General features: G+C 40.3%; 1 protein-coding gene across 5 annotated transcripts in view; it reads right to left on the reverse strand.

The window, feature by feature from the left end:
- Positions 1–234: 234 nt before the first annotated feature.
- Positions 235–23002, reverse strand: part of RASSF4 (Ras association domain family member 4) — an 81134-nt gene continuing 58366 nt past the window's right edge. For 3 of the 5 annotated variants that reach the window (XM_027847397.1, XM_027847395.1, XM_027847396.1), the window contains exons 8-12: positions 10994–11095; positions 9758–9809; positions 5475–5596; positions 4415–4512; positions 235–2885 (exon numbers count right to left, since the gene is read on the reverse strand). In XM_027847397.1, coding sequence (XP_027703198.1) covers positions 2816–2885; positions 4415–4512; positions 5475–5596; positions 9758–9809; positions 10994–11095 — 444 coding nt within the window. In that variant the 3' untranslated portion in view covers positions 235–2815. The remainder of the gene's footprint in view (positions 2886–4414; positions 4513–5474; positions 5597–9757; positions 9810–10993; positions 11096–23002) is intronic. The other 2 variants (XM_027847400.1, XM_027847399.1) reach the window with 2 other exon arrangements.

Consider the following 23002-nt stretch of genomic DNA (forward strand, 5'->3'; position numbering starts at 1 on the left):
AGATAATGGCTGCATCTGCTTTCCAAGGACAGGCAGGACAAGGGTGCAGAATGATGGGGGGGAGGGGAGATAGGTAGGTGAGGAGTGCCGGGAAATCCCCAGGACTGAGTCCTCTGACTACCCACTGTTAACAGGCTCCACAATATCACAGCAACTGTAGAGTTATCCAATGTACTTCCACTTGCAAGAAAACCCATTAGCTGATCTAAGTCTGACAAGGAAGAGAATAAAAACTGTTTTAGAAAAATATTGAAGCTTTATTTGTATGTGTGTAGTAAACAGCTATCTTCAAATACTCAAACTTATAGAGGAAGAAAGCAGCTTTCTATTTGTCTTCTCTTGGCTAATTTTTCTAAAATTTTGAACAAATGGATTGTATACAGTAGGGAAAAAAGAGAGGAAAAAATAAGCGCAATTAGAGGAAGCCCCCAAACCCAAAGGTTGGTCTTTGCAATAGGTTTCCAATGCTTAGAATCTTACAGGGCACTTACTCTACAAACCATGGTTAATTCCAAATATCTCCTCTCCAATGTCTCTTAAATAAGGCCTATAGATTCAGTCCAGCTGATGGAAATGTACTGGGGAATTCAAAGAGATTATATTTTGTCTTTAATAGGGAGCAGAAGTGGACTTAACTGCCAAACATCATTCAACACCCATAGTGAGGGGACAAGACCCAAAGGTCCGAGGAAGCAGGCAATGTGCACAAGCAAACAATTTTAAAGAGCACGCTCTCTTAGCTATTATTCCTCCACCTTCACTGAGAGAGGAGCTTCTTGAGTCTCTGTTAATAAAAACTTTTATAGGACAATGACTAGATCTCATTCACAGCTTGCACAGAGTGAGATCAGAACAGGTTTCAGGAAAATCTTGAAATAAATATTCTCAATTTTTACTGGTTCAACACAACCAGAAGTGATCCATATCAGGCCCAGGGACACAGACACAGGAATTGTTGTGTCACAAGTGTACACAGAGAGACAACCAGACATTATAGATGGTGAGCTGGCCCCACGGTGAAGAAGAGCTGAGTTCAAGTCCTGACACCAACATGTATTGTCTATGGGAGCCGAGACAAGTAATTTAATGTCTCAGTGACACAGGCAACTAATTCCGTTAGATTATAACCTTCAGAGCAGGTACTTAGCTGCCTTAGAAGAGGGAATTTACTACAGTGATGAAATCACAGATCTGGTTTAGGGAAAAAAAAAAAGCGCACACAGATTTCTCCTAAATCCCTTGAGGGCATGGGCAGGACAAGTGAGTTTCAGCTGATCTTGGCTCATGCTCCCAGGGATGCAACTTTTATGTGCAAAGAAGACAATTATGATCATTAAGTGCTTAATAAATGCTTGTTGACTTTGGAGCTCTCAGAAATCCATTTGCTCCAAAGTTGTTATCAACTTATTAGGGGAAAGGGTTAGAAGATGGCTGGGGAGCTAGGTCATGAAACTGTGGTCCCAAAAGTGAATCTAGGCAAGAGGTTTGGTTCTGTTTTGACCAAGCATTTCCAGTGGCTGTTCCCTGTGAATGCATATTTTTGCAAAGGCCACTTCATTCCCGGAATTTTTCCTTAGCAGAAAAATACAAGATTTCTTCAGTATCGCATTTCTTGGGAACTTGAAGCCCTTTCCTCCCAATGCAAGCATTCATGACTTCAGTGTCACTTTGAAGGAATTAATAAGCATTATACTCACTGTTTCAGAGGTAGAAATAGTAGTTACATGCCCCTGGGCATCACCTTCTTCCACTTGGGCCACATAAAGCACTTTGTTTTGCCCCTCTCTGATACCCTTCTCATTTAATATTTTGTCTTATGGTTATCTGGGCACATTGTGAAAACTAGTCCTTCCCTTGGACCTATACCCATGCTAATAGAGTGGTAACACCCTTTCAAAAGTGACCAAAACAAACTGGAAGTGTTCCCATAATGAGTTACCTGATACAAGTTCCACAAATCTCATTGCTTTCGTAAAGAACCAGGACTGAAACATTTGTACGACTGACTTTTGGAGGGGGACAGGGGAAAAATGTAAGTGACTTTGGCTTTCAGGTTTGTACTGAAGAGATTCATGACAGCCTAATATTCAAGGCCAAACCATATTGAAGTAGGCATTGTTACAAATACCTGTATTTCAAAGTCGACTCTGTTGACCATCAGTAGACCGGTGTTTTCTAGCATGGCAGCACACCCACATTGTGTGAGTTATGGTGAATTCATAGTCCAGAGGCAAAAGGAGAGAACACAAATTATGTGATGTACACACCACCCCTTCGTGGTGACAAAAGGACCAGTGGGCATAGGTTATTCAGAGACATTACCCAAGGCAAAGAACAGATGGGCTGTCCTGACACACCCGCTACTCAGGCACCTGCCACCCCAAGGGCAGCAGGGATGGCAACCAGTGGTTCCTATCACTCCTCCCCACACATACCACGTGGCCTACTACTAATCCCCATTACCAAGCAATCAGGAGGGTTGTGCCAAGCTCTGAGGAATCCTCTTGCAAAAGCAAGAGGTCAGCTGTAGGTACCTTATATCAAAGTTCCCTTTCCCCTAAGGTCTGGTCTGGTCCCCACAGTGATGAGTGAACAACTCCAGATGTGGAGCAATGTGATTAATAGCAAGAGACAAGGTGTTAGTGCCATACAGATAAATAGTGTGTCCATCCCCCAGTTGTTCTGGGGGATTGGTTTAAGTGGCAATTAGAGGATGAATATCAAAGATCACAGCTGATTGGCTTCAGGTGGTTGCATCCTGTAGTCTTTTCCACATCCCGACATTGCTATCTCTGGTCATCCTGGAAACCAGATGCTAAGCCAGCTCTTCTGGCTCTGTCAGCTGCTCCAGGCGCTGCAACATCATCAGGCGGAGAGTGTGGAACCTTATGGGAGACACAATGCACAGATCTCACCCAGGGCTTGGCTAGATAGCCTGTGCAATAGGGAATGTGGGATCCTTGCCAGGGAAAACCTGGATGCTTTGTTATTATGAAAGGCTGTGTAGCCCATGAGCCTGGTTCCTCAAACATTTGTAACTTCTGTCTTGGCTTAGGCTATGTCCTCAGTTCTCTGAACCTTGCTCCTCCCCAACAGCACCCTCATTTCTGGAGGCTGCTTCACAGAGATAGAAAGGAATCTTTGACGAGCTCTGGAGCCTCGGATTTTTGCTGTATTTTTTTTACAGGCTGTACTATTTTTGTCAAATAAACAATAATAAGAAGATATGGCATTTCCCCCAGATAGTACGAATCCCAAAACACTCACCTCCGGTAACGGGTGAATTCTCAACTCAGCTTTGTAAGCCAGGAGGAAAAAGCTATTTTCTCTCTATTACATGGTTTAGGGAGAGGTTTAAGAAAGATCAACTTCATAGATTATTTTTTTTAAAGTCACTACCATATGCAAGGCACTGTGTGTTTAAAAAAACAAAAAAAAAAACAAAACACGGGTGTAGCTCTTCACCAAAATTAATAGAAATCCAGAATTTAGAGTTGGAAGGGACATTAAAGGTCCTTCAGTCCAAGCCATTTATTTTATCCAAGAGGCCTGGGGAAATGAAAGTGACTTCCTCAAGAACACAAAGCTAGTTAGGGACTCTAGGCTTACTCTGTCTGCCTGAACAATAAAAAGCATTGAATGAGTGGTCATTGAATGAACATCCCCCATGAGTGGTCCTCACCTGCCCTTCCTCCTTTGGGCAAGTAGAGCTGTGATCTATTTTGATGATCTAATATCACCTAACTTTGAAAAGGTCTTCCTGATCACATCTGTAATTAAATGGAACCAAATAATTGGAAAGTACTGTCTTGTATCTGAGAGCACGCAGCTAATATCTCATCACTTTTCCCTCCAAAGATCTAAAAACACCATCTGGTGCAATCAGATTTCATCACTTGACTGGCTCCTTTTAAAATATCTGTGCTGGAAGCAAGTGCCAGGCTTACACTTTCTGTTGTTTAAAAACATCTCTTCCCTGGACCTAGCCTACACTTCACAAGAATTCTTATCCCATTTTTTCCCCATAAAGCTCTTTGGATATTTCCAGACTACCTTCTACTTTATCACATTGTCAGTTTATAATGGGATTACAGAGAGACAAAGGACTTCCCCGAGTTTCTGACCTTGGGGACACGTTTTTCAGTAGCCTCTGTTTCCCTTGTACCATGTGGATGATAGATCTCAAGGCTACTTTCCAACTAAAAATAAATGGGATGTCATAGCAGCCACACAAAAATGCCATGGAGCATGAGGGTGGAGCAGATGGGAGATTGGGTTTACTGAAATTAACCTAAAGACTTTTTGGCCATAGAGAGTGAAGCACCCTTGCCATCCTAATGGAGGATGTCCACTCTGCTATCCATGTGGTGACCCTGATGGATAGCTACTATGTGGATTCTTTGGAACTGCTTACTTCAGAGTCAGTTTGATTATTTCTCTTTCCTCCTCTTCTTTTAATTTTTCAACAAAACTGTCCAGCACCGGCATTTCAAACTTAATGTACTGAGCGACCTAGAAGATCCAAGAAGATTTAATATTTTTTAAAAATGTTTTTTAAATTTTTTTTTTTTGCTTTTCAAGTATGGCTTCATTGGCATTCCAATGCAACAAGACATGCCAGTTCCTTGTAAATGTTACTCCCCCACCCTGCCCCTGACAAAATCCCTAGGTATCAAGTACTAGAAACTAAACAGTGAGTGCAGAAAATAAAAAAGGTCCCATTATTATTTTCAGAGGAGGTATTATCCATTAGAGGAAATATAAACTAAAGATTAGGAAAAGCATTCAATAGTGAAATACACTCACATTGAGCTCTCTCAGGGGGAGTGGTTCAAGTCACATTCTCTTGAACAATGAGAATTGAACTTGAAATAGCCCTCAGAAAAGTAATGGAGGGGGTGGGGTACAGGGAAGATATACAACATTTGAACAATTCTGTCTTGGGAATAGACTCTGTGGGATCTACAATTGCCTAATCTTTTTCCCACTGGTAATTTTGGAGATTTGCTAATCATTTGGCCAAGAACCAGAATGACTAGGCTCTAATGAAAGCTATCTTGACCTCAAGATTAAGATCTCTGGTTAAAATATTTTTTCTAGGTTGTCCAAAAGAATACCAAAAAAAAAAAAAACCCCTCTAATTTCAATCAAGTTTTTTATCTCTGAGGGGAAAAAAAGTGGGGTAAGGGCAATTTTTCCCTTACTTGGTTTCTTTGTGATACCATTTCTTGGAGGGGGAGGGGGAGGGGGAGGGTGAACACAGGTAAGGAAGATAGCTGGTCCATTTCAGGTAATAGAGTGGAGTGGCCATAGATATGAGTCTATTCTGGCTGATGGGGATCTGCAAAGGTCTAGCAGGGGTACCAGTCAAAATATGAATGGGATGAAATGAGGAAATCGTTTATCTGCTTTGCTCAGGTGTCCCTATTAAAAATACATGCTCCCTAGTCCCTATGCCCCTGACTCCCACTTACATCATAAGGAACTTCTTCTCCCAAGTCCGTTTCCATCAGAAATATTTTGGCAATTTTCTCACATGGCCCGTGTAGGATTCTTGAGATCAGTGGATATTCACAGTCTTTTAATTTTGTGCGTTCTGGAGGAAGGAAGGCATGTAAGATCTAGATGTTTTGTTTTGTTTTGAAAGACATTCTCCTCTTTACAGGACAAATATTGATGGGGCTGAGGAAAAACAGGCACATTGATGTGCTGTTGGTGAAACTATGAATTGGACCATCCATTCCAAAAAGCAACTGGACCCCCAAATTGACTAAACTGTGAGTACCCCTTAACCAAGAAATATCAGCTCAAGGGCTATACCCCCAAAGAAACAAAAAGGACTATATATATTAAAAATATTTATAGCAGCAGCTTTTGTGGTGGCAAATAACTAGAAACTAAGGGAATGAATGCCCATCAATTAGCGAATGGCTGAATGAAATAAGGCATTTGAACATAATGGAATATTATTTTGTGCTTCAGGAAATGACAAAAGAGAGGATTTCAGAGCAACCTGGGATGACTTTTTTTTTTTGGCTTTTTTTGGTGAGGCGATTGGGGTTAAGTGACTTGCCTAAGGTCACCCAGGTAGTAAGTATTAAGTGTCTGAGGCTGGATTTGAACTCAGGTCCTCCTGACTCCAAGGCCAGAGCTCTATTCATTGTGCCACCCAGCTGCCCCACGGGAAGATTTCTACGGACTGATTCACAGGGAAGTGAGTTGAACCAAAAGAACACTTTATAAAACAACAGGACTATGTACGGGAACAAGTTTAAGAAAGAGGAAAGACTTAAGATTTTTGATGAGTACAATGACTAATTACAATTCCAGAGGACTGATGATGAATAATAATTACCCACTTCCTGACAGCAAGAAAGCTGATGCAGAATGAGACATGCATTTTTGGACAGGGCCAATGGGGAGATTTGTTTTGCTTAACTGTGCTTGATGGTTACAGAGATTTTTTTTCCCTTTTCTTTCTCAAAGAGAGATGGGGGGGAGGGAGAGAAAATAAATAATTTTTAAATTGAAAAATTTTTTAAAAAATATTCCTTTTTCCAGACTACAGTACTTCAACCCAGGACACAGAAATCTGGGAAACTATTACCAAGGCAGGTTAGGAGGTTAGGATCACTTAAACTCAACCAAGAGCAGTTGGAAGGCAGGGATCACTAAAACAGGACAATATTTGTGATTTCTGTGATGGTAGATTGCATTAAAAAGAACAAAAGCTGAGAAACTGCAAAGGGGATAGAAGTTCCTTTTAAAATATGCAATCAATCTATGAGCAAGAAAGGTGGAGAATGGATCATAGGATCAGAAAGCTTGAGCTAGAAGGGAACTCAGAGGTCATCTCTGAAGTGAGTACAACTCATCATTCTACAGATGAGAAAACTGAGGCCCAGCAAATTGGTGGCTCAGAAGGAATGTATGCTTTGTGACTACTATACGAGAAGTCCAGTAAAATTCTCCAGTTAGCATCTTAGGAATGATGGTAAAAGTTGTCAGCTCTTCTTGGCCTATGACTGACTAGTTCTGTTAATTAAAATAGTGTGTGAATGAGAGCAGGGCCATGGGGTCATGCTCATACTAGTCTCATTCCTTACCAAGACCATAGATTCCCAATAGCCTCTCCTCTATCCTACCCGCAGACATGAAGTAGACTTTGACCATTGGTCATAAGGCAGACTGGGCCAGAGAGTACTCAGATGGGTCAGTATGAATCCATCCCCACTACTGGAAGAATAACTGAAAGCACAGAGTGTACTGATTAATGGGTGGCAATATCATCTTCCTATTGGAAGAAGTAGAAGAGATTTTAAAATTCAGCTCGTTCATGTTACAGATGCAAAGAGGATCAGTTACTTGCCCTAATTTATACAATAAAATTTATACAATAAAAATTTATACAATAAAAAACAGCAAGGACAGGACTCAAATCCAGCCCTTCTCTGACTACTGCTTTCTTTATAAACAAGGGAATTCATGATTCTGAGGTTCCAGTGAAGTGCACCTGGGTATATTCAAATCAGACCCTCTGTGAGCACCTCTAGCTCAGTTCCTAATGAGCTTTCTCATTGAATATAAACTTAGTAGTTGCTAATATTCTCTTGATGCTAGGCCAGGCCTAGCTCACTTCAATATAGATTTGAGATTAGAATGTAATGAGCCACCCGTGGATCATCAAAGGTAACAAAAATAATTTTATTTAGAATGAGATCTAAAAGGATACAATTACTAAGGTTTAAAGAAGAAAAAAGAAAACACTATTCCCTTCAGCCTCCACAGCAGCCAGAACACTAGGTCAGAATAGCAATGAAAATTCCTTGAAAAGCAATGAGAATTCAGGTAAAACCTCTGAAAACTCCAGACAGGATAGGCCATTTATTGGTGGCAAGAAGCCAAAATGTCCTCCCCACATCCATAAAAGACCAGCCTAGACTCCATAGAACAGATACCATTCCTGTCCCACTCCCCACCTCTAAATCCTAGTCAGTCTTTTCCCCTAAGATCGAGGGTTTTTAGGGAGAATCATGTGGTTCAGGTACTTTTTTTTTTTGCGGGGGGAGGAGGAAAGACTTAAAAAAAGAGGAGGAAAGGTAGACCCAAAGTATCACAGTATTAAGACATGGTTGTGTTTCTATATCACTTCTCTATTGTAAAATCCTTCATACAGAATATTTGGTGGCAAACATTTCCATAATTGGGAAACAGGACAAGCATATGAGGGTTTGTTTCAAGTTACAAGATGGTAGCTGGGCCAGAAATAAGTCATGTCTCCACCTTATCTAGTTGCAAACTGACAGTGACTTCACCCAATAGAGGTGCTCTGTAATATCTAGAAGCATTTGTCAGGCCAAAAGTGCCTTTTCTCATCTTAGGCAGTAAGGTTCTAAGATCATAGATCTAAGACTGGAAGGGACCCCAGGGGCCAGCTATCCAACTTGCTCATTTTACAGTTTAGAAAATTGAGGCCCAGCAAAGTGAAATGATTTTCCTGAGGTCACAGAAGAAGGATATGAACCCAGGTCCTCTGAGTGCACAGTCAGGGTTTTTTCCATTGTATTGTACTTCCTCCTACTAAGAAGCCTGGTCTGCTCAGGAAAGGGACCAGGAGGAGCCAGGGTAAACCAGTGCAGCCCAGGAAGTCTCCTCTCCTCTAGTATCCATCAGGACTACAAAGGAAACAGGACAAGGGCAAGCTGAAATAGGATGGAAAACCTCAGGAGGATCTAGAAGTAGAAGACTTAGGTTTGTATCAGGACTCCGCCGCTTCTACCTAGGTGACCAGTTAGCCTTTCTTAGTCTCATTTCACCATCTGTAAAATAGTGAAAGTAAAATTCCCTACCTCACTGTGCTGCTAGAAGGAATACACAAGCAGCAACTTAAGGCAGTGAATTCCATTTGTGAGAACTTTCTCCAATGTGGACATGACTTAGTAAATTACGTCCCTGGGATTGTCTTAGGCACATAGGGGTTAAATGAATTGCCCAGGGTCACACAGTGAATAATTGGCAGGTGTTCTGAAATTATTATTATTGATAATGTAAATAAATAATAAAAATAACCCTGACTCTGCCCATCATCATCATCATCATCATCATCATCATCATCATCATCATCATCATCATCATCAACATTTATACAATGCTTTAAAGATTTCAAAGTACTTTACATTTGTTTTCTCATTTGATTCTGAGAACAACTTTGTGAGGTAAGTGCTATTATTAACCCCATTTTACAGATGAGGGAAGTGAGAAATTAAGTGACTTCTCCAGGGTCACACAGATAATAAGTGCCTAGAGGTGGATTTGAACTCAAGTCTTCTTGTCTCCAAGTCCACCATCCATTATGTTGTGTGCTTTTTTTTTTGATGAGTAAAGTGCTTTATAAATGTGAGCTCCTGTTGTTATTATTGTTATTATTATAGCCACAACTGGCCTCCTCTTTGGCTGCGCTCCAATGATGCACAACCACCATGGCATGTGCCCTTGGGATTCAGGAGCCTGAGTATCTGGGATATCTTCTTCCAACTCATCACTTTGCTTCTCATCAACAGTAAAGTGCCTGGGGCATAGTAAATGTGCAACAAATAAATGCTTATTTCCTTTTTTCCATTTGTGTCAAATAGTTAAATTAATAAGTATATATTAAGTACCTACTATGTGCCAAAACATCATTTTATCAGAGTCCACTAGTAAAATACCCAAACCCAACTGCAGGTGTTACCATTAAGAAGGAATGCTTGAAACTTACCCCCTGATTCATGAACGACATAGAGTGCAAACTCGCTGGGGCCATTTTCAACCTGCAACATTCAAAACAAGATATTAGAGCCAAGACTTAGAGATGTCTCCTCATAGTATAGGACTCAGTGTGTATGGACCCTAGCTCATCACCACCTTGACCCTTGCCATACTTGCTTCTCCTTCTGACTCAAGTATTTCTATTAATAGCATAACCACTCTCTTAATCACCCAAGCATAAAATCTGAATCACATATATGTATATATACACACACACATATGCATGCACGCATGTATGTACATGTATATAGGTATGTATCTTATATATACCTAACTATTTACAGGATTTTTTGCCTCATTAGAATATGAGCTCCTTGAGGACAGGACCTATTTTTGCCTTTCTTTGTATCTCCAGTGCTTAGCACAATACCAAGAACACAGTAGGTATTTAATACATGTTAACTGACAAAATCCAATCTCCTCATTTTACAGAGGCATAGACAGGATAAGAAATTTGGCCGGAGTCACGTAGCTAGTAAGTATCTGCTGCAGGAGTATGAGACCAGGTCCTTCAGTGTCTCCTCTCCAATGCCAGGCTCAAGGAGGTTAAACCCAAGGGGACACAGGTAGCTAGTGGAATTTAACCAAGACCTCTGACTCCAGAGCTAGGGCTATTTCCATTTCAAAATGCTGTCTCCTCAAGGGCAGAGACTATTATTTTATTTATTTCTATTTTTCTTTCTGTCTTTCATAGTGTCAATCATAAGACCTTGGACATATGCATTTGATAAATGTGGCCAAATGAATTAATTTAAAGTAGAAGATGTACCTTATCTCTTGTACAACCTACCAACACATAAGCTATCTCCTTAGCACTATTCTGCACAGCTTGACTTTTTTCCTTCTCCTAAAATAGAGGTGGGCAAACTATGGCTCAAGGACCCAATCCAGCCCACCACCTGTATGTCTACAGTGAGTTAAGAATGTTTTTTACATTTTTAAATAAAGTTTTATTGTACTTTAAAACCCACAAACATTCTTAGCTTATAGGCAGTGGGATCCAGCCCCTGGTTGTAGTTTGCTGACCCCTGCCCTAAAAGGACACCAGATTGCCTCCACTCCGATAGCCTCTAGGCTATAAAACTCTAACAAGTATATGTCTACACAGACCCAGAACTGCCATGGGGGCCCCTAGGCTTCTCTCCCTCAGTAGATGTGAACCATGCCTTCTCCCAGGCTGGCTTACCCTAAACTTGTTCAGAAGCAGGGTCAGCACTTGGACAGTTGTCATGGTGCTGTTGACTCTCACATTGGTCACGGAGCCATAGGCAGGAGTAAACACTGAGGTCTGAGAGAGACAAGAAGTGCTGATTAGATAGAGTAGGAGGCAGATCCATGCTCCTGTCACGCTGCTAGCTTACCTGCGGCACGCGGCTCTGGCATGGGCATCTCTGGCAGATGGAGTGGAAGTTAGAGAGCTCCATTCACTGTTCACATGGAACACCTGTGGCCATCTGCTACTAACTCCCTGGAACAGGATTACCAAACCAGCCCCTCCACCCTCTATTCCTCAGCTACACTCAGGTTGTAAGGGCTGTAACTCTGGAATCTGCTTTAGATTTTTCATCCTATCAGAGAATCAGTAAAGAGGCAATAGTGACTTAATGGAGAAAGTGCTGGCTGTCGACTTAAGAAGATCTGGGTTCAAGTCCAGCTTCTGACACAGTCCAGCTGCAAATCACTTAACCTCTCACTGCCCCAGCCAGCTCTCCAGACTAGAAATTGCAATGATAGAGAAACTCTCTCACCTGAAGCTCCATACACTTTTAGAATCACAGTCCCACTCTAAGAGAATCTCAATACTGAAGACACTAAAGAAATCTCCTACCAAGGCTGAGCCTAATTTACACAAAAGCAATTGGTTGATTCAGTCAATCCCCTCTGGATGGGGGAAACCACTGGAGACTGTCCTGAAATATCCACAGTCCTAATAAGAATGCTTTAGAACAAACGAACGAATGAATGAATGAAAAAGCATTCATTAAGCCCTTACTATGGGTCAGACATTATACTAAGCACTGAGGATGCAAACAGAAGGACAGTACCTAGTCATTTCACCAACCTTAACCTGACTTGATGAACCCAAATTTCTAGCAAAGAATCCCCAAAACAAGGCTGTAACAGCCTAAGGACTAAAACAAAAGAGCAGAAGGAGCATCATCATGTTGATGTTAAACAGAAGTCCTACAACAGCAGCAGTGGGGATGCAAATAATAATAGTAGTCATTATGAAAAATGTCTTGCAATATTTTACATTTTATTTTTAAGACATATGTTTAATTTTTTCATATATATTACCAACTAGGTCCAAATGTAAGAAGTAGTTTTTTCCCAAAAATATGGCTAGGACAAACCTGAGTGTGACCTAACTAATGTTTTTTTAAGTGTTTCTGTGTGTAGGCATGTATCTCCCTCTGAACTTTCAGGATTATTATAAAAGATTCTAGAATTATATTTTTAAAAATGGACTGAGGAGCCTCAGTTCTGATGCAGATACCCCTATATGTGTTATTTATATTTACAGAGGTTTAAGTATATTTATTCACACAGATAAATGTGCCTATATCTACGTGTGTAGGTGAAACACAGGCAGCTAGGTGGCGCAGTGGATAGAGTGCTAAACCTGGAATCAGGAAGACCTGAGCTCAAATCTAGCCTCAGACACTTCCTAGCTGTGTGACCCTGGGCAAGTAACTCAACCCTATCTGTCTCAGTTTCCTCATTTGTAAAATGATCTGGAGAAGGAAATGGCAAACCATTCCAGTATCTCTTCCAAGGAAACTCCAAATGGGGTCATGAAAAGTCAGACGCAACTGAAATGACTGAACAACAACATGTGGAATACACACACACACACACACACACACACACACACACACACACAAACACACAGCCATATTCTATATATAATGTATTGTGTGCGCCACATACCATATATATGTATTATGCATGTACACATACACACACAGTCATATTCCATAGATATATATGTGTATTATGTATGCCACATACTATATATATGTATTGTGTGTGTGCATACACACACACACATATACACACACACACATAGAATTAGAGTTAGGAACTCCCAATGAAGATTTATTTATTTCTCTCTGTCTCTGGTAAGCAATATGCTATAAAGGGGATAGAATAGGTCTCAGAGTTAAGAAGAACCAGATTTAAGTCCTGTCTCTGATGTATACTGTCTGTGTGACTTGACCCTTGCCAAGCTATTCAGCCTCTCTGTGCTCTAGGCCAGTGAGGTCAAACTCAGAAAGAAATGGAAAGCACTAATCTGTACATAAAGATCTCTATGGGCCACAGAGTGACTTAGCTTTAAAATGTGGTATTATCTATGTTAAATTGTATTTTTATATACTTTGCGAAATATCTCCCAATTACATTTTAATCTGGTTCAGGTAGCACTTGGGCCTTATACGATCCAAGACCACATATCTGACACCTCTGCTCTAGGCAACTCTCTAAGGCCATAAACTACAGAAATGTTGCCCATCTGCTTTGGTAAAGGAAGTTTCCTCATGTGGGAGTTACCTATACCAATAAAATCACAGGTCTAGTCCCTGAACCTATATACATTTACATATGTACACACACACACACACAAACACACACACACACACATATATTGCACAATGTATGCATATACCAATATACTTACATACATAAACATGCACATATGATTATGCATGTACATATATACATACATGTGTATATACATACACATATGTGTGTGTGCGTATCAGCAGACCAACAGTTCTACTTCCAGTCCAGCCCTCACAGTTATCATCTGGAAGTGGCGGTCAGCCACTGCCCACCAATTGCCCACTAGAGGGCAGGTAAGCCAGAAGCAGCAACCCGCCCCACCCCAGGAGGGGGGGAAGAAGCAGGAGGCAGCCCATGCCAGACTTTGACCTTCACCTTGGCTACCACACCCCCATAGACGCTGATGTCAATACCCTGAACCCAAGAGTCTTGGGGATAGTCATGCTTCTCAGCCATTATCCTATATAGATGCAGCCTGGCTACTGTTCCTGCAGGGGCTATGGCCATATCTATCGAAGAATCAGAAAAGAAAGTCCTGGTCACCAAAGTCTTTGGCCCTGACAAATACTTTAAATCAGAAAGGAATATGATTTTACAGAATAAATGACATCAAGGAAGAAGCATTGCCATCTGCTTCGTGGTTGAATATTCAGGAACCTGGCATCGTCTCATCTGACTTGCAACTGAAATCTACAATGGGGACTTCTTCCCCATGACAATGTGAGCTCCCTGAGGGCTAGCTAGCACTGTCTCAGTTTTCTATTTGTATGCCCAGCATTTGTGTACTGTATTGTGTACATACAATAAGTGCTTAATCAATGTTTCATTTATCCATATAATATACACAAAGAAAGAGATACAGAGACACAGAAAAAAGAATGATAGAGAGACAGAGCGAAAAGAAGGGAACATGCCAAAGTGGAGAAAGAACTAGACCCAGAGTCAGATGGACCTGTTCAAGTTTTATCTTTAATGTATACTGGCTACTAGTGATTCACCCTCTCGGTGCCCTAGGCAGCTTTCTAAGACTCTAAACTGCGAGGCAGTTGCTTACTTTCATTTGTGAGTTCCCTAAACAAAGGAAATCACAGATCTGGGCTGGCTCTGAGTCTCTCAGCTTCTCACTGTCTTTGTTTCCCTCTCCATCTCTCTATTTCTCTGTGTCTCTCTGCCTTTCTGCCTCTGTCTCTCTCCATCTGTCTCTGTCTCTCTGCTCCTGTCTGTATCTGTTTCTAATATATGCATGTCTGTTTAAGTATGCATATTTTCATATCTAATATGTCTCACTTTAGGGGTGAGACCTGTACTCAGGGTATTCCTATAGTATGCCAATTATAACCTTGATCACACTGGCCCACTGTCTGACACCAGACTGAATGCCAGGGAGATGACAAGGTGATGACCGTCACACCAAAGAATGTTCCAGGATCCTGATAGAATTAATGAAGTCTCACAAGGTTCCTAATTTAGCATCATGTTGAGGCTTAGATCCTGGGGGAATTGGGTTCTAAAATATAAAATCCTTCTGGAATTTCAAGATTATTATTAAAAATATTCACAATATATAAAAGAATGGACTGAATCCCAATTTGGATACAGAGCTTCTATGATCGGTAATGTTCTTTTCTCTTCTAGAAGATGCATTGCCCTTCTCCAACATTTCACAAAATTGCTTCATAAGGAATGTCTAGAAACTTCACCAAGGTTTCCTCAGTTACCTTTTGTTTTTTTCCCTTTTAAAGAAGTAGCAAGGTGGTGCAGTGAACAGTGCATTAAGCCTGAAGTCAGGAAGTCCTCAGTTCAAATCCAGCCTTAGACATTGACTAGCTAAGGGCTCCTGGACAAGTCACTTAATCTTTGCTTCAGTTTTCTCCTCTGCAAAATGGGGGTAATAGCATTTACCTCACAGTGTTCTAAAGAGAATTAAATGATACAATATTTATAAAGTACTTAACACCTATAGAAATGCTTATTCCCTTCCCCTCCTTTTCCGGTTCACTAGGTACCAACAGTAACTTTCTCAGATGAAAGTAAGCTTCAGCAATCTAAAATCAAAGCTGTGGGTCAGATTTTCAATTTTATTAAAAGTCTTAGTTATTCACAGGCATTTTTGAGGGGATTGGCCTAATTTCTCTCCAGTATTCACTGAGGGGCCCTGTTTATCTGCATATCAGGAAGAAGTAATTTTCTTGAGCTTAAGTGGTATCAAAGGTTAAATTACATCTGGACCTTGGTCTTCCGGGCCTGAGGCCAAAACTCTAATCCACTATCATACTGAATGCTCCTGTATGGGTTAATAAAAATGAGGCCCAAACAGCCTCATTTCCTGTTGTCTTTCCGTGCTCTCTATCAGCCCTTAAGGGGAGAAAGGTCCAAAGCTGAATATCAGAAGTCCTACAGTTCAAGCATTTATTTAGCACCTACTATGTGCCAGAAACTATGCTATGCATTTCCTTCTTATCTTTGCCACTGTCCAAGGCTAGAAATTCACTTGTCGAGTATAAGAGATTCATTTTTAGATCTAGGTTGAACTAGAGAGTTATTGAGGTCATTTTTTCAAGATCTAAAATTCTAGGATTCTCTGACAATGTCATTGTGCCTCTGTCAATTTAGATCCTCTCCAAACAAATTCACTTATTAAGCAGCTCCTCAGTGCAGTGTGCTGCTAAGCTCTGGGGGAGATACAACATTTACACAAATGAGTAAATGGAGATCATTTGAGAAAGGTAACAGCACTTACAATCAGAGGAAGCAGCAAAGGCATCTCATAGGAGAAAGCGAGTGCACCAGAGTTGAGCTATGAAAGAGGGTGAGGATTCAAAGAGGGAGTATATTCCAGGTGAGAGGGATAGCCTCTGTAAGGCACAGAGGGCTAAGATGGAATGCTAGAGTAGAGCTAGGTTAGCAGTAATTGAGAATGCACAAAGAGGAATAAAGGACAAGAATCTGGAGAGGGAGACTGGGCTCCATCTTTAAATGCCAAGCATTTAGGCACAGGGTAACTATGGCCAAAAGCAATGGCTTAATAGTCCCTTCAAATGCAGGATCAATCAGAGGAATTGCAGAAGGCTAAGGAGATTTTTCTTAAACAAAGTTGCTGTGGGAAAGAACTGGAAACTGAAGGACTGCTCATCAATTGAGGAATGGTTAAATGCATTGTGGTATATGAACACGATGAAATATTATTATGTTTCAAGAAGCAATGAAAGGAATGGTGTCCGAGAAACCTAGGAAGACTTGTTTGAACTGATGTAGAATGAAATGAGCAGAACCAACAAGCCAATTTATACAATAACAGCATTATTGGAAAGACAAATAACTTTGAAAGACTTTATAACTCTGATTAATGCAATGACAAACCACTATTCCAGAGGACTCATGATGAAACAGGCTACTCATATCCTGACAGAGAGGTGATATAGGCTTAGAGAGCAGAATGAGATGTATTTATTTTTTGAACATGGTCAATGAGGGAAATTTGTTTTGCTTGACTATACATATTTGTAACATAGGTTTTGATTTTCTTTCTTAAGAAAGGGGTAGGGGAGAGTGAGAAGCAAAGAAATGAATTTTAATTGATTGAAAACAATGGAATTTAATTTAAAAATTTAAAAAATAAAATAAATACCAATAAAATTAGGAGGAAAAGTTACTGTAAAACTACAAGGCATTCACATAGGAGAACAAAACGCTGAAAATGAAACACCCATTCCCAAGCAGTGAGGCTGTAGGAATGTTCTGTGTTGTAAGGAGAAAGGTCTTTGGCATCAAACATGTTGCCATTATTGTTGTTTTCAAGTTGATATTCTCCCTTCTGGTTTTAGGACTGATAGTGATATGAGCACTGCCAAAACTGATGTGGCAGACTTCCCAGCCTGGGCTAGGAAGTGTTCCATTCGAAGAGGCACATGGCTGAATCCAGCAGGCAAGGTCAAGGCAGTGGGCTAGAGCATAAACCATTGCCTGTTCCGGAAATTAAATCACCTTTCCTGTGATAAAAATAGTGTTTGGATATATCTCTGCATGAGCAAAAGCAGGCCCTACCACCATTCTGAGAAAAATCACTGAATAAAGATAATCAAAATACTCCGTATCTCCCAAGAATGTCAACTCAAGGACAGTGTCTCCTAGTGTGAAAGTCTGACAAAACCTACCTATTGCTATGCCCTAGATGCCCTGTTAATGGGTGCTACTGTCTAGGTACAAAAGAAGGTGAAAAAGAGGCCTTTTGTTATGGTATACACACTTCTCTTTTGGAAACTAGCACTGATTCTAGGGAGGTGGTTTAACTTCAAAATTCTAGTTCAATATCCTGGAAAAGTTTATTTGCCACAAGGTAACCTGGAAGAATTGATCTCCATTCCATAGGTGAACCTGTAACGCACAGTAATTTATTCTCTGTAAAATTAGGCTCCATAGCAACTATCTTCGCACTCAAATGAATTAATGATTACATTAATGTGAGTGTTTCCCCTCAGTTGACGTAGACTCCTGCCTATCCTATGCAATAGTTTTCCATGCACTCTCATCAATTGGTCACAGGGCCACACAATATCCTCCTTCCCTTCTTGCTTTTACTTGGCATCACAAGAATACCAAGGGTTGGCCATCAACTATCTTTTCACGTTTACCGCATGACCAACCCATCTTTTTTTTGGATCATGCATTTCTTTGATGATAGCCCTAACTGTGCTCAGCACATAGTAGATGCTTACTAAATGCTTGCTGACAATCTTTATTCTGGTTTTACTTTATAGTTCCTTATTTGTATGTGAGACAGGCTGTTCACAGTCATCATGTACCTCTCCATTGCCTGCTGGGTCATATTTCTTTTCAATTCCTTGGAGACTTTGGTGCTCCATGTTTCACAATGACATGACATATTTATTTGGCTAGCTCCATATGATGAACCAATTTGACAGATGGCAAGCTGAACACCGAATTGATAAAAAGACATTTACTTGTCATCATGCCCAAGATTAGATAAATCAGCAATCATCACAACTTGTTCAGTTCACCATGCAGAATTGATGATCGTCATAAGAATATAAAAACTGGATCCATGGTCCATACAACTCAAGAATGTGCCTCTCACGATAGTACACAAGGTAAATGTTGGGGGAGTACATAGTTGTCCTCTGATGTCAATGTCGGGGGTTAAGAATCTGCAATGAATATCAGGAATGGAACTAAAGCTGAGACTGAGGCACAGGCATTATTTAGATGCTCCCAAAGGGATAAATTATGATTGATGAAAGCTCATCATGTGCTAATTTTTAACTGAGAGACCCAGGGCTTTCCTGAACCAATCCAGGCTGGATTAACTCATCAAATACTGAAAGATGATGGTCCTAGCAAGGGTATTTAGTTCTGTTAGGACAGAGTCTTTATCTGTCAGTCCAGGAGTCTTGAGTCTCATTTTCTATTTTGGGAGACACTGCTATGTCCTTGGAGCTATGGCTTCAGGAATTCTGCTGGGCCCAAGACAGATGGACAGGGGATCCTCAGAGTCCCTGAGACTAATCAATATCGATTTTTTTCCCAGTCACAAGTAAGAGGACACTGCCTAGGTACCTGAAAATCACAGGCCCTACTCTTGACTGCTCAAGAGTTGAGCTCCTCCCACAACAGGGTGATATAGAAGACAATTTTAAATGAACCCCAAAGCAACTGGTTTCCTAAACTATTGCCTTTTCCAGGGCCCAGAATATTCAATAAATATATACTAGTCAATTGAATCTTCTAATAATAGCTAATATTTATATAGGGGCAGCTAGGTGGTGCAGTGCACTAAAGTTCTGGGTCTAGAGTTAGGAAGACAGCTTCCTGAGTTCAAATCTGACCTCAGACACTAGCTATGTGATTCTGGGCAAGTCACTTAGCTCCGTTTGCCTTAGTTTCTTCATTTGTAAAATGAGCTGGAAAAGGAAATGGCAAACTACTCCAGTATCTTTGCCAAGAAAACCCCAAAAGGGTTCATGAAAAGTAAGACATGACTGAAAAATGACTAAACAACAACAAAATTTATAATAGCGCTTTAAGGTTTGTAAAGCACTTTACAAATGTCACCTCATTTGATCCTGACAACAACCCTGTGAGGTAGATGCTATGATTATCCCCATTTTACATTTGAGGAAACCGAGGCAAACAGAGGTTAAATGACTTGCCCAGGGACACACTGCTAGGAAGTATCTGAGGCAGAATTTGATCTCAGGTCTTCCTGGTTCCAGGTTCAACATTCCACTGTACCCCCTACCTGCCAGATGCAAGCTCTTCAGTTAAACCCTTTGGTTCCTTAAAATAGATGGGACAGTTGATTAAGCTGGAAACATCTTCACTGAGCTCTTTCTGTCACAAAACTTGAAATAGCCTTCACCTATGCCCTTATCTCCAGTCAGTCACCTCACTCTATTTATAGTCATAGTTACTTCTCTTTTATAGTTTTGTTGACCAAATGATTCAATCTGCTGAAGTCAATGCAACATGTCTCAAGCTAATCTATTTAATTTACAGAATGGGGAATTATGAATGACTAGGATACGGTATTCAAACAAATAATCATCTTGGTTCCTAGAACAACCTTATATAAAATAATCACTTCAATTATAAATCAATTTACTGTTCATCACAGATATGGGAGAGGGGAGTAATAAAATACTCAGGGCTTGGGACTCCAAGTACCTGAAACTTGAAGAAATCCAGGTTAAGGAACATTAAGGGCCTGTTCCAGTGACTTAAAGGAAGGTTTTGCTGGTGATCCTGCTTGGAAGCAAGAGCAAACACTGTATGAAGTGCAAATCGAACGACCTACTAAAAGGGAAGGCTCATGGATGGGAGGGACACTTCTCCTAACTGTGGTGAATTAAGTGGAGAGTTATGAAGAATTATCAGACAGAATGAAAGAAAGGAACCAAAAAAAAAAAGAAAAAGAAAAAGAAAAACAAAGAAAGAAAAACTGAGAAGAAAAAAATTGTTTGGAGAAGGTAATAGGGAATTAAAACCAATATCAACAGGTTGGTGGGCATAAGAATATAAAACCAAGAAGGAAGAGAATGCATCCTCTAGAGCTACATTAAAAGCATGTATCTCATAACCTAGCGGATGGCTCCAGATGCTGGGACAAAGAAATACTACCCAATATTCCATGGATTCATGGTAAGGATCCATAGGTACTTTCTGGAAGGAGATCTATTGTTAGACCCTAGAAGAAGACATATCATGTTGGCCATGACTATTACTGCTGAGGGATGTGGCCCTCTCTAAACATGACTTTGTCAGCTGGAGGTGTGCTGTTCTCTTGATATGTGTAGAGTATAAATGTGAGCATAAAGGGATTTATGTCTGTTGATCACTATTGACTTCTGTTGATTTGTGTAGGGACAAATGAGCCGATAAGAGAATACCTGGAAATTAGTTCTGGGAAATATTAAGTCCTTAACAGAAAAGTGAAAAACCTGGGGGACACACCTTCTTCTCATACTTTCCAATTAGAGATTGGGAATGTAGAAGAGAAATAACGATACAGCAAGTGAACAGCTGGCTAAGACAGTGCAGATGAGTGGCATGTGGCTTCCAACAGGCATAACCATGCAATCAGAGGTGACAGCTTATATTAATATAGCTCTTTAATTAATTTAAAGCACCTTATGTATATATATTGTACCTCACTTGAGCTTCACAAGAATGCTGAATGGGTACTATAGGAATTATCAGCCTCATTTTACAGATAACGAATCTGAGGCTCAGGTTATAGAATGCGCCCATGGTTAGGCAGGTAGTAAGTTTCAGAGGCTAGATTTGAGCCCTTTTCTCTTTTTAGGCCTAACATTCCTTTTTCTATGCCAAACTTCCTCTATGCTGCCTAGGTGGCACAGTGGACAGCATGCTCGACCTGGAATCAAGAAGACCTCAGTTCAAATTTAGCCTGATACTTATTAGCTGTGGGTAAATCACTTATCTTCTGCTTGCCTCAGTTTCTTCATCTGTAAAATGGGGATAATAATCACTTACCTCCTAGGGTTGTTGTGAGGATCAAATATGATAATATTTGTAAAGTATTTTTAAATCCTTAAAGTATTATATAAATGCTAGCTATTAGTTATTATTATTATTACTAACTCTTTGTATGGACTAAAATTAACAAGGACTGAGAGGAAATTGTTCATCTGATCAATAAGGACAAACAGAAAATGGTGGTGAAAGGAAAAATATTCCCCGTCAAATGAGCTCCTGAAAAAGACATTACAAAGAGTGACAGGGATGACCCAGAAAGAAAAATAGCCAGGGGGAAGTAGACATTAATTCATGGGGAAAACTAACAGGGAAGAGAGGTTCATAGACTTACAGCCTCAGACATCTATATGCCAACATGCAGAGAATATGTAATCAACAAACTGAGTGTAAGATTTTAATACACAAGCCAGCAAATATCACCACACAGGCAGCATAGATTTGGTAGGATAGTGTTTATTAAAGAATACAGAAATGAGAGTGTATTCATTATTCAAAAGAAGCAGTGGGAATTGGGGCAGGGAGGTAATGGCAAGTTATCTCTTGGTGCTGAGAACATATAAGGCTATATAGAAACCTGCAGACATAAGAAGGAAAACCCAGTGGAGAGTATCTGAATGAGGTAGAAGGTAGAAGAGATTGAAATGATCTTGTCAGGTGAATATGCAACTGGGCCAGGTGCAGGAAGTGGAGGAATTTGGTGATTCAAATCACCAAACTGTACCAAAATAAAAAAATCTCACCTATGTGACATCTACTGGACATATCTTTCCTTTAAAAGGAGAACATGTGAAAAAATCCTAACTTGATGACAATTTCATCTTTCAGAAAGCAGATGGGATAACTAGGACCACTGACTGATGAGAATTATTCAGTTGAAATAAAAAGAAACCTGGAAGAATGTGATAATATTACTCCAGAATTAATTGTGACTAAAGAGATTCAATGAATATAGTTTAGATTTTAGTAAAGGGAGCTTCAAGAGAATCCAGAAATAAGATAGGTATGAGATTGTAATGGGGTGGGGAGGGCGGGCTTAAGAGGATCTCAGGAATTAAATTATCAGGACAGAGTTGAGAATTCATCTAATGAGGAAGAAAAGGTAAAGTTTTAAAAGAGTCCAATGTGCCTACATAAGAAGCCCCCCGAATTGAGGACAGGAAACCAAGATGGAATCAGGGACAAATTAGAATGAACCATAAAGGTTCCAGAAAGGCCCTAGCCATAAGGATAACTTAAAGCTTATGAAAAACTCTTAAGGACAAGTGTTGGGATTAGAAGGAAGACCATTTTGGCAGACAGTATTAGGAAAAGATGAATGTTTCAATCCTCAATTAGTATAGGGTAGGTGGGGTGGGTCAGGGTCTTCAAAGTAAAGCATAAGAACAAAGAACTGATAAGTAGGAGCTATTTCCTGATTGTCCAAGAGTGAGGAAAAAAGCTTAATCTTAAGGCTCAAACAGATAAACAATATGGGCTAATTAGCTGGAAATGACATCAATTAGAAAGGAATTTGACCCTTTGAGAAAACTGAGTCTAAATGGAGTTAACCCAAAGAAAGGGGATGGGGAAGGGAAGGATGAGAGGTCACCAGTGTGGGGTTGGAGCACACATTACTCTC

The sequence above is a fragment of the Vombatus ursinus genome, unplaced genomic scaffold (assembly GCF_900497805.2).
Source record: "Vombatus ursinus unplaced genomic scaffold, bare-nosed wombat genome assembly UNPS02015404.1, whole genome shotgun sequence".
In the NCBI taxonomy this organism is placed as follows: Eukaryota; Metazoa; Chordata; class Mammalia; order Diprotodontia; family Vombatidae; genus Vombatus; species Vombatus ursinus.